General features: G+C 36.2%; 2 protein-coding genes across 2 annotated transcripts; both read right to left on the bottom strand.

Moving 5' to 3' along the window:
- Positions 1-6818: 6818 nt before the first annotated feature.
- On the bottom strand, positions 6819-9086 carry LOC127882398 (zinc finger protein 862-like). Its single transcript, XM_052431015.1, has 2 exons — positions 7581-9086; positions 6819-7458 (listed from the first exon to the last, which is right to left on the bottom strand). Exons 1-2 carry the CDS (start codon positions 7756-7758, stop codon positions 6917-6919), a joined length of 720 nt encoding a protein of 239 aa, XP_052286975.1. The 5' UTR covers positions 7759-9086; the 3' UTR covers positions 6819-6916.
- Positions 9087-12738: 3652 nt separating this feature from the next.
- LOC127882397 (uncharacterized) lies at positions 12739-14439 on the bottom strand. Its single transcript, XM_052431014.1, has 4 exons — positions 14203-14439; positions 13941-13983; positions 13746-13817; positions 12739-13286 (listed from the first exon to the last, which is right to left on the bottom strand). The coding sequence occupies exons 1-4, from the start codon at positions 14419-14421 to the stop codon at positions 12892-12894; spliced, it is 729 nt and encodes a 242-aa protein (XP_052286974.1). The 5' UTR covers positions 14422-14439; the 3' UTR covers positions 12739-12891.
- Between the last annotated feature and the right edge of the window lie 203 nt (positions 14440-14642).

The following is a 14642-nucleotide window of genomic DNA, read 5'->3' as shown; positions in this document are numbered from 1 at the left end:
ATTGACCGTTCCAAGGCGGTGACCCCAGCTTTATTCATATTTTGTGTTTATTGTGGTTTGTATTGTGCTGTTTTGTACTGTTTTGTACTGTTTGGGCAATCGGTCACTTGCCTTAAATAAAGGGCCAATTAATTGTTTTTAATGAAAATTCAATACTGCTCCGGCAGCTGGAGTTTCACTTCTTTATATTTATTATATGTTGTGCTTTATAGGATATATAATACAATCATATTAGTAATATCATAAGCATGTTTTGTTAAGATAACATCTTATGCATTTTGATTTGCTACCTTTTTTTTTATCAATGACATAATACTATTTTGTTTAAATGTATGTGCAGAGTTGTTTATATGTGTTGTTATTTTGCATTTACATCTTTGTTCTGTTATGGATGGCAATTATATCTAATGTGTTACGTAATGTGTAAAAATCAAAGTAATTGTATTGTTTTATGTTTATGAGATTATAACTGGCTAGTCACAAACGATATTGTATTTTTAGCACACCTGAGCACAACATGCTCATGGTGAGCTTTTGTGATCGCTTTTTGTCCGTCTTGCGCCGTCAACATTTGCCATGTTAACTCTCTAGAGGCCACATTTATTGTCCAATCTTCATGAAAATTGGTCAGAAGATTGGTCTCAATGATATCTTGGATGAGCTGGAAAATGGTTACGTTTGCTTGAAAAACATCGCTGCCAAGGGGCGGGGCATTTTTCGTTATATGGCCATATATGGCTATAGTAAAATCTTGTTAACACTCTAGAGGCCACATTTATTGTCCAATCTTTATTAAATTTGGTCAGAAGATTCATCCCAATAAAATATTGGAATAGTTCAAAAATGATGCCAGTTGGTTTTAAAACATGGCCGCCAGTGGGCGGGGCATTTTTCCTAATATGGTTATAGTAAAACCTTGTTAACACTCTAGTGGCCACATTTATTTTCCGATCTTCATGAAACTTGGTCAGAAGATTTGTCCCAATGATATCTTGGATTAGTTCGAAAATGGTAACCTTTGCTTGAAAAACATGGCTGCCAAGGGGCGGGGCATTTTTCCTTATATGGCTATATATGGCTATTGTAAAATCTTGTTAACACTCTAGAGGCCACATTTATTGTCCAATCTTCATGAAACTTGGTCAGAAGATTTATCCCAATAATATCTTGGACAAGATAAAAAATGATGCCGGTTGGTTGAAGAACATGGCTGCCAGGGGAGCAGGGCATTTTTCCTTATATGGCTATAGTAAAACCTTGTTATCACTCTAGAGGCCACATTTATTTTCCGATCTTCATGAAACTTGGTCAGAAGATTTGTCCCAATAATATCTTGTTAACTCAGGTGAGCGACTTTGGGCCTTTCAGGCCTTCTTGTTATACTTTTATTGTAAACAAAAGGAACTGGGGGGGGGGGGAACTGTTGAAAAAATGTGCTTTGCTTTATGTTTAACTAAGGCATGAACACAATTATTTATTAGTTTCCTGTCATCAAATCAACCTTAAAAATTCTCCCAAGTTATTAAGCTTAAAAGATACTTTTTGATATTTAGTGTTATTCTTTTTTTGGTTTAAGGGTTAAGTTTGTAGGAGTTTTAAATACCAATTGATTGATATCAAATACGTAATCAATTATTTTTAAGTCTTAATATGTGTGTTGTTCAATTGAGCACTTGATGTGCCGAGTCACAAGTCTAGCATTGCTGCTTTTATTTTAAACTTGCATTTTATTTAACACTTTTTAACATTTTACCGGTGTACAATTTTGTTTGAAGTTATAGAAACATGTACTTCATTTTTCAAAATACTTATATGTTAAGTAAAATGTTATGTTTTAAATAGTTTATGCTCTCTCTTCCACATAGAGGCCACATTTTTATGATCCTACGGAATGGGAGGCATTAAGCAAAACATTTTTCCGTCTGTCCATAATTAAAAAATTCTTACCACTCAAGGGTCAACGTTGATGCCTCAACCCTGATCAAACTTTGTAAAAATGTTTATCTTGACAATTTCTAGGCCAAGTTTGAATCTTGGTCAGGGACGTCCAAAAACTAGGTCCACTTGTACGATATTTAACACAAAACTTGTTACCACTCTACAAGCCACATTTATGACTCAGTCTTGATGAAACTTGGACAGAATGTTTATCTGGACAATATGAAGGCCCCCAGGTTATGTCGTTAACAATTGGTGTCTGTGAGCGCTAAAATGCCATCGCTCAACATTATAACAATTAAACTGGTATTTACAGTACATATAGACTGTAAATATTTGAAGTCTCAAGTATGTGGTCTTGGTTCTAAGTCTATCGTTTATTCGTAAATCTTAGAATGGGTTGATGAATACAGGTTCAGGTGTTCTTTTTTTCAAAAAAAAATCTGTAAAAGGGTACTATTAAAGTGCAATAATAAGCGCTTTATTTTTTTTTTGTCTGATTGACATCTTGCAGATGTCTATTTTATGACTTATTACAGGCTCGGCACGAATAAAATAACAAGTTATTTTATTCTAAGCCTCGCCTAATATATTACAAAACGATCAGGCAGTAACCTTTTATTCTCTATGCATACAGGTGGATATTTTCGAGCTATATTGATATATTACAAAACGATCAGGCAGTAGCCTGTTTTCTGTTTATCATACCACTGACACCACTCACCCCGTTTTTCACAGAAATAATGAAAAATAATCGCTACGCCCTCGAGCCGCTGGATTCGTTTATCGCGTATGAATCTTTCTAAAAATAGCATTGTTCCTCAACACGAAAAGTAGCGCCATTTATTTAATTTAATTTAATAACGCTGTTTCTTTCTCTTTCTTCTTTAATTCTGCAACAAAATTTTTAAGAAGCAATACTTTATTCTGAAATGAAAGCATATATTAAAGGCAAAACTTGATAACCGTTGTAACATGTCAAGGCCAGTGCAGTCTCTCACGTCTTCGCAGTGTGTCAATACGTGAAAAGAATTGAATGATGCTTTATTAGAATTTGGAATATATACTGCGCGTTTGGTTTACTGTGGTGGTTGTTCGTAGATATTGAGGTTCTGCACGTTAAGTACAGCTTAAAAAACATGTCATTTATTGGATTTTGGCCAGGAATCTGTGCTTGATAATTGGATTTTGCCAGGAAACTGTGCTTGTGAAACTGCCGGGTGGGTGGGGAGAGAAATGTTCATTTCGGAAATGTTGACAGAAGTGCATGAAACAGATGGAGTTGCAGTAGAACATGTTGCCAAAAGGTTTGAACATCTTTTTTGTGTTTGTTCGGAAATTTCACTGTAATTGGTTATTGACTGTACGTTTTTGTGTCCTGTTATTTGCATGATTTCGGTGGGTGCGATATTGAAATCCATTATTTTTTTAACAAGGCGTTTTCTAGCAGAATGATTACTTTTTTTTTCAAAACCGGCCTCGATTGCCATAGTTTTCAACATCTTGGCTTTTTTTTTCAGCAAGTTTCTGCCGTGATTAAACAGTGATTAAAATACATTTTCCTTGTTGTTTTTTTTTATAGATTTTTAGCTCATCTATTTTTTGGAAAAAAATTATGAGCTATTGTCATCACCTTGGCGTCGGCGTTGGCGTCCGGTTAAGTTTTGCGTTTAGGTCCACTTTTCTCAGAAAGTATCAATGCTATTGCATTCAAACTTGGTACACTTACTTTCTATCATGGGGGGACTGGGCATGCAAAGTTAGATAACTCTGGCATGCATTTTGACAGAATTATGTGCCCTTTTTATACCTAGAAAATTGAAAAATTTGGTTTAGTTTTGTGTTTAGGTCCATTTTATTCCTTAAGTATCAAAGCTATTGCTTTCATACTTGCAACACTTACTAACTATCATAAGGGGACTGTGCAGGCAAAGTAATGTAACTCTGACTGGCATTTTGACAGAATTATGTGCCCTTTTATACTTAGAAAATTGAAAATTTGGTTAAGTTTTGTGTTTAGGTCCACTTTATTCCTACAGTATCAAAGCTATTGCTTTCATACTTGCAACACTTATTTACTATCATAAGGGGACTGTGCAGGCAAAGTTATGTAACTCTGACTGGCATTTGGACAGAAGTATGGGCCCTTTATACTTAGAAAATTGAAAATTTGGTTAAGTTTTGTGTATTGGTCCACTTTACCCCTAAAGTATCATAGATATTGCTTTCATACTTGGAACACTAGCAATCTATCATAAGGGTACAGTAAAAGGACAAGTTGCATAACTCTGGTTGTCATTTTTACGGAATAATGGCCCTTTTTTGACTTGGTAACTTTGAATATATGGTTAAATTTTGTGTTTCGATCCACTTTGCTTCTAAAGGATCAAGGCTATTGCTTTCAAACTTCAAATACTTTCATGCTATCATGAGGTTACTGTACCTGGCAAGTTGAATTTTACCTTGACCTTTGAATGACCTTGACTCTAAAGGTCAAATTATTAAATTTTGCTAAAATTGCCATAACTTCTTTATTTATGATTAGATTTGATTGATACTTTGACAAAACTACTCTTACCTGACATACCACAATAGACTCCACCCAAACCATCCCTCGTGCCCTCCCCCCCCCCCCCGAATCCCCCCTATTTTTTTTTAAAGATCATCTCACAAATGACCACCACACCCTCACATTATACCCCCCCCCCCCACCCCACCCCCCCCACCCCCCCAATTTTTTTTTGAAACGGTTAAAAAAACACAAATATTTATTTTTATTATTTTATGTTTGAAATACCGTCCAACCATCGCACCCGAGAATCCCCCCCCCATTTTTTTTAAGATCATCTCCCAAATGACCACCACACACTCACTATACCCCCACCACCCCAATCTTTTTTTGAAACGGTTTAAAAACACATATTTATTATTATTATTTTATGTTTCAAATACCGTCCAACCATCGCACCCAAGAACCCCCCCCCCACCGATTTTTTGTTGTTTTTTACATTTTTTCCGCATTTTTTGAAGATAAAGTTATAAATGTCCACACCCCCACACTATACCCCCTCTTCACTCCACCCCTCCCTCCTTTGTGATTGAAAATGAGAGTCCCTTCACCTTTAAAAAGAAAATAGATGAGCGGTCGGCACCTGCAAGGCGGTGCTCTTGTTCTGCTTTGCTTTCAGGCAGTCACGTGTGAGGGAAAATCTTGACCACTGCTCCGGAAGAGTATGGGTACTTTGCCCTTTGAAGTTTCCGTCAATGCTTCCCACGATGCTACGCAATGTGACAGGCTCGTATTCATCATCATCATCATTCTTGCGAATGGAGAGCAGATATTTGGCAAGATATTCATCTAGATGGTCGACTGATAAATTGTGGATTGCCTTCGTTTGGCCTTTCTTGGCAAGATATTTTTGAAATCGACTGACATCTGCCAGTGCTTTCTGGATGGTGTTTTGTTATCTTCGGCATCAATTAATTTTTGTACATTTTCGGTTGTTATTTCTATGGCGTCTGATATGTTTTCACTGTTCTCAGTGAAATATAAATATATTACACATATTAGTGAAGCAAGTTTTAATGATCATTTTGTAGATATTCTAACGGGAACAAGAGATATGTTTGTCAGAAACACAATGTTCCCTAATGCGACGCTTTGAACTTTTTGTTGACCTTTGACCTTGAAGGATGACCTTGACCGTTCACCACTCAAAAAATTAAACTCCATGAGATACACATGCATGCCATATATTAAGTTGCTATGAAATGAAACAGCAGGGTTCGCCAAAACCGTCGGTCAGCCGGTCCTGACCGGCAAATTTTACTCGGGACCGAAAAGAAATTTAATTAAATCGGTCCAACGGACCGACAAAAAATAACCGATCACAATATTTTAATTCGTCAAAAACGCGCCGTTGAGACTCGTTTCCTCTGCTTGAAGCAGAAAAGCATGTGGTTAATGCAACCAAAGTGTTTAGTCTCAGACAATGGCCCAGTGATTACAACCTTTTAAGAGGTTAAATATTGTTGAATTGTTTGAAAAAAAGTTTTGAACATGGTTGCTTTCGTTTCAGTTGAAAACAGCAGTTGTGTTTCAATATTCATTGTTGTGCTTACAGTTCAGCTGATAATGTTTTCTGTTTGTTTCCCTATGAAAATTGAAGATTAATGACTACTTAAAAGTAAACTGCAAATTATTAAGTTTACATATCCATTGACATTTAGCCGGTTTTAATAGTCGAGTACATTGTATCACATTAAATTATTATGAACTTATCTGTTTAATAATGAACTCCAAAATGTTATATAAAATAGTTTATTCAAATAAAAGTTTAATGTCTATGTAAATTGTATATTGTTAATGTTTATCATGATGATGTTCTTTAATTTATCTTTGAAAATAAACTTCACAATACTTCAAGTTCATGTTTGAAATTCTAATGTTTTTTTTACTTATTCATATTTTGCTCCTGTAGATGAATCCATTATATAGCAATCTAAATTGCCAATTATATCATTCATCAGCATGTTTTTTGGTTTGATCTTAGATTTTGGCAATGAAGCGGTGACCACTGTTTGTGAACATTTTTCAAAAACTCTGGTTCACGCAAACCCAAGCTTCTCCATGACATCTGCTTTGGCCGAATGGAACTCCCTGAAGAAGGTTCTTCACAAACGGTACAATTTATTATATAGTTACAATATTTTATAGTCACTAAATAGTTATTAGATACAGCATTGTGAATTAAAATGCATTTTTGTTTCAAAGTTGCTTGTTGTATATAAAGCAAATAATTTTTATTATTCATATTGAAATGTTACCATTTTTAGTTACCTGTCTTTTATATTGAATAATTTTAGACATGGTGACAAGCTCTACTAGCCAGTGGAGTTCCTTATTGGCAGCTGCTAAATGCGATGACTTCACCCATATCACATGCTTACGTTGCCCCCAACGTATATACTTGTATATTTACAAACCTAGAGAAAAAAATACATCAACAATTGTTCTAGAAATTTTTAACATTTTTGTTAATGTTTGAAATTTACCTGAAGGAACAGCATGAACGCAACAAAACTTTTGCTTAGCATTAATTCTCAGCAACCCTTCAGCTTTCGGATCTGAGTGGCAGAGAGTTGACAAGTGGGCTTCAAAAGCTCTGAATGTCAGCATTAGGCAGTTGATCCCATTAAACAAATGGGGCATCCAGCGTGTACCCGTCACTCTAGGGGGCAACCTGCCTTGATTTCCAACAGCTTCAATAGCCCTCAGAATACCTGATTTGTTCTTGTACTGCTTCTTGTAAAAGTAATGGAGGCCTATCAACAGTGTCATAAGTTTGTCGTACAATTTTGAGGACTTCACTACATCCCTAAACGCGAGCTCTAGCCGGTGACAGAGGCAGTGGATGTTGACCATTTCGGCATTGATCTCCTGACGAAGTCGAGTGGATAGCCCCGTACGAACTCTAACCATATTAGCAGCTCCATCGCTTCCCATTCCAGCCAATCGGTCTAGTACAAAAAATACAAAAATATGACAAAAGAACAAATCATAGTACATTGTAAATTTTGAGTAAGACTATGTTATCATATCATATGAGTGTTAAATAAAAAATATAATTACAAGTACAAACCTTCATCAATGTTGTATTCTTCGAAATGATTGATCACAAAGTCAAAGAGATGCTCAGATGATGTGCTGGTTGGCGTTCCAATAGTTAAAAATCGCTCAGTGACATGACCTCTGTTGCAAACCCGAACAAACACTGCTTCCTGCTCGTCACCGGAAATATCAGTTGAACCGTCCATCATAAATGACAGGAAAGGGGAAGTTTGTACCAATTTGGTGGTTTTAGCCTTTTCTGTACCTGCAATGGAAGACAAAAAAACAAGGGCAGCTTTCTCTGTCTGATATGTTGTTCCAACATCTAGGCCTTTTGCTTTGTCAATTTGTTTCAACCATATGTAGCCAGTTAAGGGTCTAATATGTTTACAAATGGCATGCACATTCCGAAATAGATAAGTCAACCCATGTCTCTCAGCAGACTTTAAGGAAAGAAGTGCTTTGCCAGCATTTGATTTTACAACTGGTTCATTTTTAGCTACCGCCTTGACATGGGGTTTGGACTTTTCATGGTCAACAATGGAAGACAATAAAAGGTTCTTTCTTTTCCGTGTTCCTCGTACTTTTTAGATTTTTCGGATTCGGACTGAGCAAGATCTGTCGGTAGTTTACGTTTATTGCCAGTTTTGGCACTTTCATATTATTTCAACTGCAAACTGTTCCACATTTTCCAACAATAAAATAAAAGGTTTAAACTAAAACTAATATTAAACGATGTTAAACGAAACGAAATCACCTGATATCTAAATCACCAGAATTCTGTCACTTGTTGTTTTCTTCGAAGTGGAGTCATCTCGCGAAAACGTGTTGATGTCAAAATCCTCGTATACGATTGGTTAAAGACACTTACTAACTATCATAAGGGGACTGTGCAGGCAAAGTTATGTAACTCTGACTGGCATTTTGACAGAATTATGTGCCCTTTTTATACTTGGAAAATTGAAAATTTGGTTATGTTTTGTGTTTAGGTCCACTTTATTTCTACAGTATCAAAGCTATTGCTTTCATACTTGCAACACTTATTAACTATCGTAAGGGGACTGTGCAGGCAAAGTAATGTAACTCTGACTGGCATTTGGACGGAATTATGGGCCCTTTATACTTAGAAAATTGAAAGTTTGGTTAAGTTTTGTGTTTTGGTCCACTTTACCCCTAAAGTATCATAGATATTGCTTTCATACTTGGAACACTCGCAAACTATCATAAGGGTACAGTAAAAGGACAAGTTGCATAACTCTGGATGTCATTTTTATGGAATTATGGCCCTTTTTTGACTTAGTAACTTTGAATATATGGTTAAATTTTTTGTTTCGATCCCCTTTACTTCTTAAGTATCAAGGCTATTTCTTTCAAACTTCAAATACTTGCATGCTATCATGAGGTTACTGTACCTGGCAAGTTGAATTTTACCTTGACCTTTGAATGACCTTGACTCTCAAGGTTAAATTATTAAATTTTGCTAAAATTGCCATAACTTCTTTATTTATGATTAGATTTGATTGATACTCTTACCTGACATACCACAATAGACTCCACCCAAACCATCGCCCGGGCCCCCCCCCCCTTCCCCCTCCCCCGAATCTCCCCCCCCCCCCTATTTTTTTTTTAAGATCATCTCACAAATAACCACCACACCCTCACACTATACCGCCCCCCCCACACCCCACCCCCTCCCCAAATTTTTTTTTTAAACGGTTAAAAAACAAAACTATTTATTTTGATTATTTTATGTTTGAAATACCGTCCAACCATCGCACCCAAGAATCCTCCCCACCCCCCCCCCCCACCCGAATCCCCCCCCTAAATTTTTAATTTTTTTTTCAAAAACATCTCACAAATTACCACCACACCCTCACACTATACCCCCCCCACCTCACCCCCCCCCCCCCAATTTTTTTTTTGAAACGGTTAAACAACACAAATATTTATTATTATTATAGTTTGAAATACCGTCCAACCAACGCACCCAAGAATCCCCAACCCCACCCCCCACCCCCCCCCCACCCTCCCACCCCCCCCCCCCCACCCCCGAATTTTTTTTTCCTTTTTTTCGCATTTTTGGAAGATAATGTAATAAATGTCCACACCCCCACACAATGCACCCCTCTTCACTCCACCCGTCCCTCCTTTGTGATTGAAAATGAGAGTCATTTCACCTTTAAAAAGAAAATAGATGAGCGGTCTGCACCCGCAAGGAGGTGCTCTTGTTTCCAATTGTCAGTGCTTGTGGTTTTATATACGGAACCGAAAACAAAACGAAGACTTACCTACTCACGCCAGCAGGCAGCCACCGAGGATCCTACCATAGATGATGACGACCAAACCAGCACGGATTCAGATAATGATGATATTGACTAAACAAATGACGATATTGAATTTGATGCACAAAGCGAAAAAGAAAACGAAAATAAGCTCCAATGCTACTCGAAAGAGTCTGACACTTGTGAAATGTAGAGCGAAATAGACTCTTTCAAGTAGAATTGGAGCATATTTTCGTTCTCATTTCAGAGGAAGCTGCACCCGGCTCCTTTTCCGTTCCCCTTTTTCTCCTTTGGATTATTTGTGGTTGATTACTTTTTATAAAAAATGTTAAATGATATCGACTTTCGACATGTTTTATTGTGATCAAAACCAATACACATCTAAAAGGTACTCGCTTGTGTTGTGTTTTGCTGTTATAGTTTAGTTGGACAGTGGGACTGACAGAAACTCATTCGGACTGACAAAAATGTCAAGTCTGTCAGTCCGATTTTTCAAGTTTTGGAAAACCCTGATGTATGTGCATCGAGTACATACATGTTAAGGTTATGTATTTTATCAGATAAATGTGTTTTCTATCGATATTCAGTGTCATATTTGCGTTGATTGCATTCGATTGCGAAATATGGGCTATTATTTAGACAAGGGTGTTAATTAATTTTTTTGACAGTTGTATCCCTTGTATATATGCATAGTATATATACATTTTTTTTAAAGTCCCCGTGGTGCTGAATTATTGTAACTAACAGGCTTCTCGAAGACCACAATACAGATAATATTATTTTATATACAAAAGTATGTGTAAGAACGCTGACAATAACAAGTATCTCTTAACCTTTATTTATTTGCAGAAAGTAAAATTAAAATCAAAACAATATTAAGTGCAAACCGAAATCAGCAAACCGACGCCATTTTAAAATCCTGGATCGAAACTGCCCATGTAGAAATTTTGGTCAAGGCGGTCCAGACCATAACGGTCTTGTCTGCGAACGGTCCAATAAATATAATAAAAAAGACGTAATGGATTGTTTGTAGCATTAGTCGTTTAAATCTTTTACACAACATTTTTACAGTGGCTATCTACCTTGGACAGGAGCAATCAAATTAACTGAAAAAGCTTAGCGCCTACCTTCCGACTTTTTGTTCACACCAAACACTCATATAATCGTTATGTTTGAATGCTTATTTCAATCGTGTACGATGATCATCTTGCAATTACACATAACACATTACGCGATTGGTTCCGCGCCTCAAAGTTACCGAAGGTATTATCGAATAAATGAAACCGGGAACCGTATTTACCATGTAAGCGTCTGATCGACATGGAGCTCGACTCAAAATTGCCGATAAACAATTCCCGATTTACAACGATTTCGACGTGAGGACGCAAACAACAGGACGAATCTGTGTTGTAAGTTGATAAACTCGTATTTGTTTGTTGTACTTTTGCGGATTATGTTCGGTAGCTGCGGTATTTTGATAGTTTTACTCTAGTAAAATCGGCACTGAACATCGGACTGTCGACCCCGGACCTAGCATTTCAACGAGTTCAACATGTGTTTTCTTGTAGTTTATGTTGGCAAGTAGCCGTTTGTGGTCATATTTCGTCTCGAAGCAACCTTTCCCAACAAAATGGTACATAGTTTACGAAAATCGACCGCCATTTAGTCAATTAATCGCTTAAAATGTTGATTAAAATGAGGTGATTTTTCTGTGTCAAGAGATACCTACCTTGTATATATATATTATTTTAGAAATAAAAAATTGATAAAAATGTTGTTTTATGACATATTGAGAGTGTTAAAGTGACTTGGCCACGCGCCCAATGCCTGTGGACGTGATGTGTGCTTGTTTATACAACGCTCAATACACCCACGCTTTCTATGCAAATGACGCAACGTTGTACATGCGGCATAATTTTTCGCGCCCTTTTTCAGACAAAGGCATTACGAAAGTATCAACACAAAATAAATAATCACTGCTATTTGATTCAAGAATGTGTTAACATCGAGTTAACATGTACCTTCGGTATGTCGTCATAGTTTTGTTGGTTTTTCCCTCTTCATTTTACTCGCCATAACGACATTAAGTTAAAGTCTCGACGTAGATGTTTCCGGCTTTTCCCGAAACAATATTTGGTCGACACGATCTAAGTCGACAAATCAACATAATTTTTGGCGTCATGCTCTTGTGAAAATGACTTGCCATCATAGCTTTAGTCAAGAAGATAAGTTATTTTTTTACGCCATGACACCTTTTTGTTATCATGCCGTCATGCCGGAAACATTTACGTCGAGACTTCAACTTAATGTTGTTATGGCGAGTCAAATTAAGAGGAAACACCTACAAAACTATGACGACATACCATGTTATTTCACAGTAAGTCGATATAAACTAATCCGGCATGACCATATTATTGGGGTGTAACATATACGCTTCCATACATAACCATTTAAGTGTTGTATTTATGGTGTATTTTAAGTAGACTAAACTGATTACAAAATATCACATGAAATTGTAGAATTAATACGGTAAATTGTATGTTTGGCTTCCCTTTATTGTTTCACTCTAGACAAAGAATGCTCGTATCTAAAATTAGTGCTCGTATAAATATATACTGACGCATCACGAGATTCATTAACCAAAAAGGTAATAAATATGTCGTTTGTTTTGATAGACGTACCGTGCTTCTTGTTAAATTATTTAAAATTGTGTGTGTGTGTTTTATTGTGAATTATTTATGACCTTATCTATCCAACAAATACTTAGGTAGACTTAAGTTGAAAACTGAATCGTTAAATATCGCAAACATCTGTTTAATAGTAAAACAGCAAGCTTCGTTATGTATCGTTGTGTGATATTTACCGGTAATACGTGTATGACATCGATATAGAATGAGTGCACTATAATTGTGATTCATTATTTAATAAAATAGTACATAAAACTCTGTGAAAATGTCTTATATAAATATATAATAAATAATGATTGATGGATGTCCTGAGATCTTTTACAGATCGAGGTAGTTGTGGAAAATCCTATCGACAGTTGTGTAAGTGCATACATTAGGATTTAAATCTTACAGCCGTCAGAGTATTGTCCACTGCCGATATGTAAACCATATCCGAAGTCGAGGGGCTAACGCACACCTTATCGCCTGAACCAATACTGACGAACGCATTGATATTGCTTGGCAGCAAATACACGTAGGTATTCGGAGTGAGTTGGGGTTTATCAAGAGTCCTCTTCGTGATCATGGTTTCGGTTTCGTTTCCAGTTACGTTGCTTATGACGTAGAGAGAGTGCCCGACACGATCCAGTGACGATGGACTGAACTTGAACGTGATTTGTGAAAACGTTCCGTACAATCCCGGTTGTATTAATACGATACAAGGGTCATTATTACTTTGGAGAACCGAATTGGATCCCTCTGACTTCTTCCATCGAAATATATGAGATTCTGGAAAGAATATTTGTTCGACAAATATGGGATTACGGGCATAATTACACAACATGTCACATATAACTATTTTTTAAATGTAATATTATATAAAGACCTCCATAAAAGACGGGATGATTACTTAATAACCACACAGTTTTATGTAGACCTTTCTAGTAATTAACGTTTTAAAATAAGTTATATTGACCGTTCATATAACGAATGGTACACTTATTTTTATTTTAGAATATATATTTTTTAATTTCCTTATTCTAATTATACTAATAGCATGTGTTAAAATGGTGTTAATATCATCCCACTGCTATGAATAATTGAAAATAAATAACGCTTGATAGATTCAGTTTTTGAATGGTCACGATGCCTTAAATATTCGTCGGTTGTTCATGTTCACATGCTTACAAATGTAAAAGTAAAATTCCATGTCACAGTTTTAAAACTAAAATTAAATATAGAACTCACCCTTCAAAGTATCCTGGTCGATGGTAAACGCGGCGTAAACGGTTTCCTGGCTAATGGAATACGGTTCATTGCCTGAAAGCCAGCAAACAGTTTTAATTATTCAACCAACAGGTATATTAAATTGTGTGATGTGTATTCCAAAATAAAAGTACTGGGAAGGCTTATCATACCGATAAAACACGTGTCCTTATTTACCTGTGAGAAACTGGAGCATCGGAATGTTTTCCGTTTGATTTCTCTGATGTTGGAATGTAAAATAAAGCATTTTAAGGCACTGATTCTTATTCATTATGTCATTTTTGATACACTAATGGTTTTTGTGAAACAATTAAGTGTTATAATATTTCAAAATATCAAATGTATGTTCAACAAAAATAATGCGTGCTAACATAGGCATAATATTATAATATTACAATACTATGGGCAAAAAATATATAATATACAATATACTACTTACTGTTTCGTTTACTGATTTTGTTGTGACGTTTGATACTATTCCCATAACACCGTTTCGGTCTAAACACAATCTCACAAACATGGTTACTACAAAGCTCAGAGTGATGTAGGCCAACACTTTTAGAAATCGTTTTAAAAATAAACACGTTGAATTGGACCTCCTTTGCTGATCATATGCATCACTCGGTACAAGATATTCGGAGGTGCCTAACAGAGACATTTCAAGTTGTCGCTCAAAGGTTTCAATGATTTTAAAATTGATTGAACGTGTATAAATACTGAGCATGTTTTATATCGTTTCCAGTACCACACCTTAATGGAATTCCCGCAATTACCAACAAGAATCCCTATTGGAATGATTGTTAATCATGACCATTTAGTACTGTTTTGTGAATAAAGCTATCATTCACGTGCGCCAGTTAAGCATTTAAGCTTCATTAT

Source organism: Dreissena polymorpha, chromosome 5 (genome assembly GCF_020536995.1).
Source record: "Dreissena polymorpha isolate Duluth1 chromosome 5, UMN_Dpol_1.0, whole genome shotgun sequence".
Lineage (NCBI taxonomy): Eukaryota > Metazoa > Mollusca > Bivalvia > Myida > Dreissenidae > Dreissena > Dreissena polymorpha.
Note: the sequence above shows the minus strand (reverse complement) of the source record. Positions and strands in the feature narration are given on the sequence as shown.

Coding starts and splice junctions, on each gene's coding strand:
- LOC127882398 (XM_052431015.1), bottom strand. CDS start 7,758: ATGATGGACGGTTCAACTGATATTTCCGGTGACGAGCAGGAAGCAGTG. Junction 7,459..7,580: donor AGAATACAACATTGATGAAG/GTTTGTACTTGT, acceptor TTTTTGTACTAG/ACCGATTGGCTGGAATGGGA.
- LOC127882397 (XM_052431014.1), bottom strand. CDS start 14,421: ATGTCTCTGTTAGGCACCTCCGAATATCTTGTACCGAGTGATGCATAT. Junction 13,818..13,940: donor GATGCTCCAGTTTCTCACAG/GTAAATAAGGAC, acceptor GCTGGCTTTCAG/GCAATGAACCGTATTCCATT. Junction 13,287..13,745: donor CGACCAGGATACTTTGAAGG/GTGAGTTCTATA, acceptor TATTCTTTCCAG/AATCTCATATATTTCGATGG.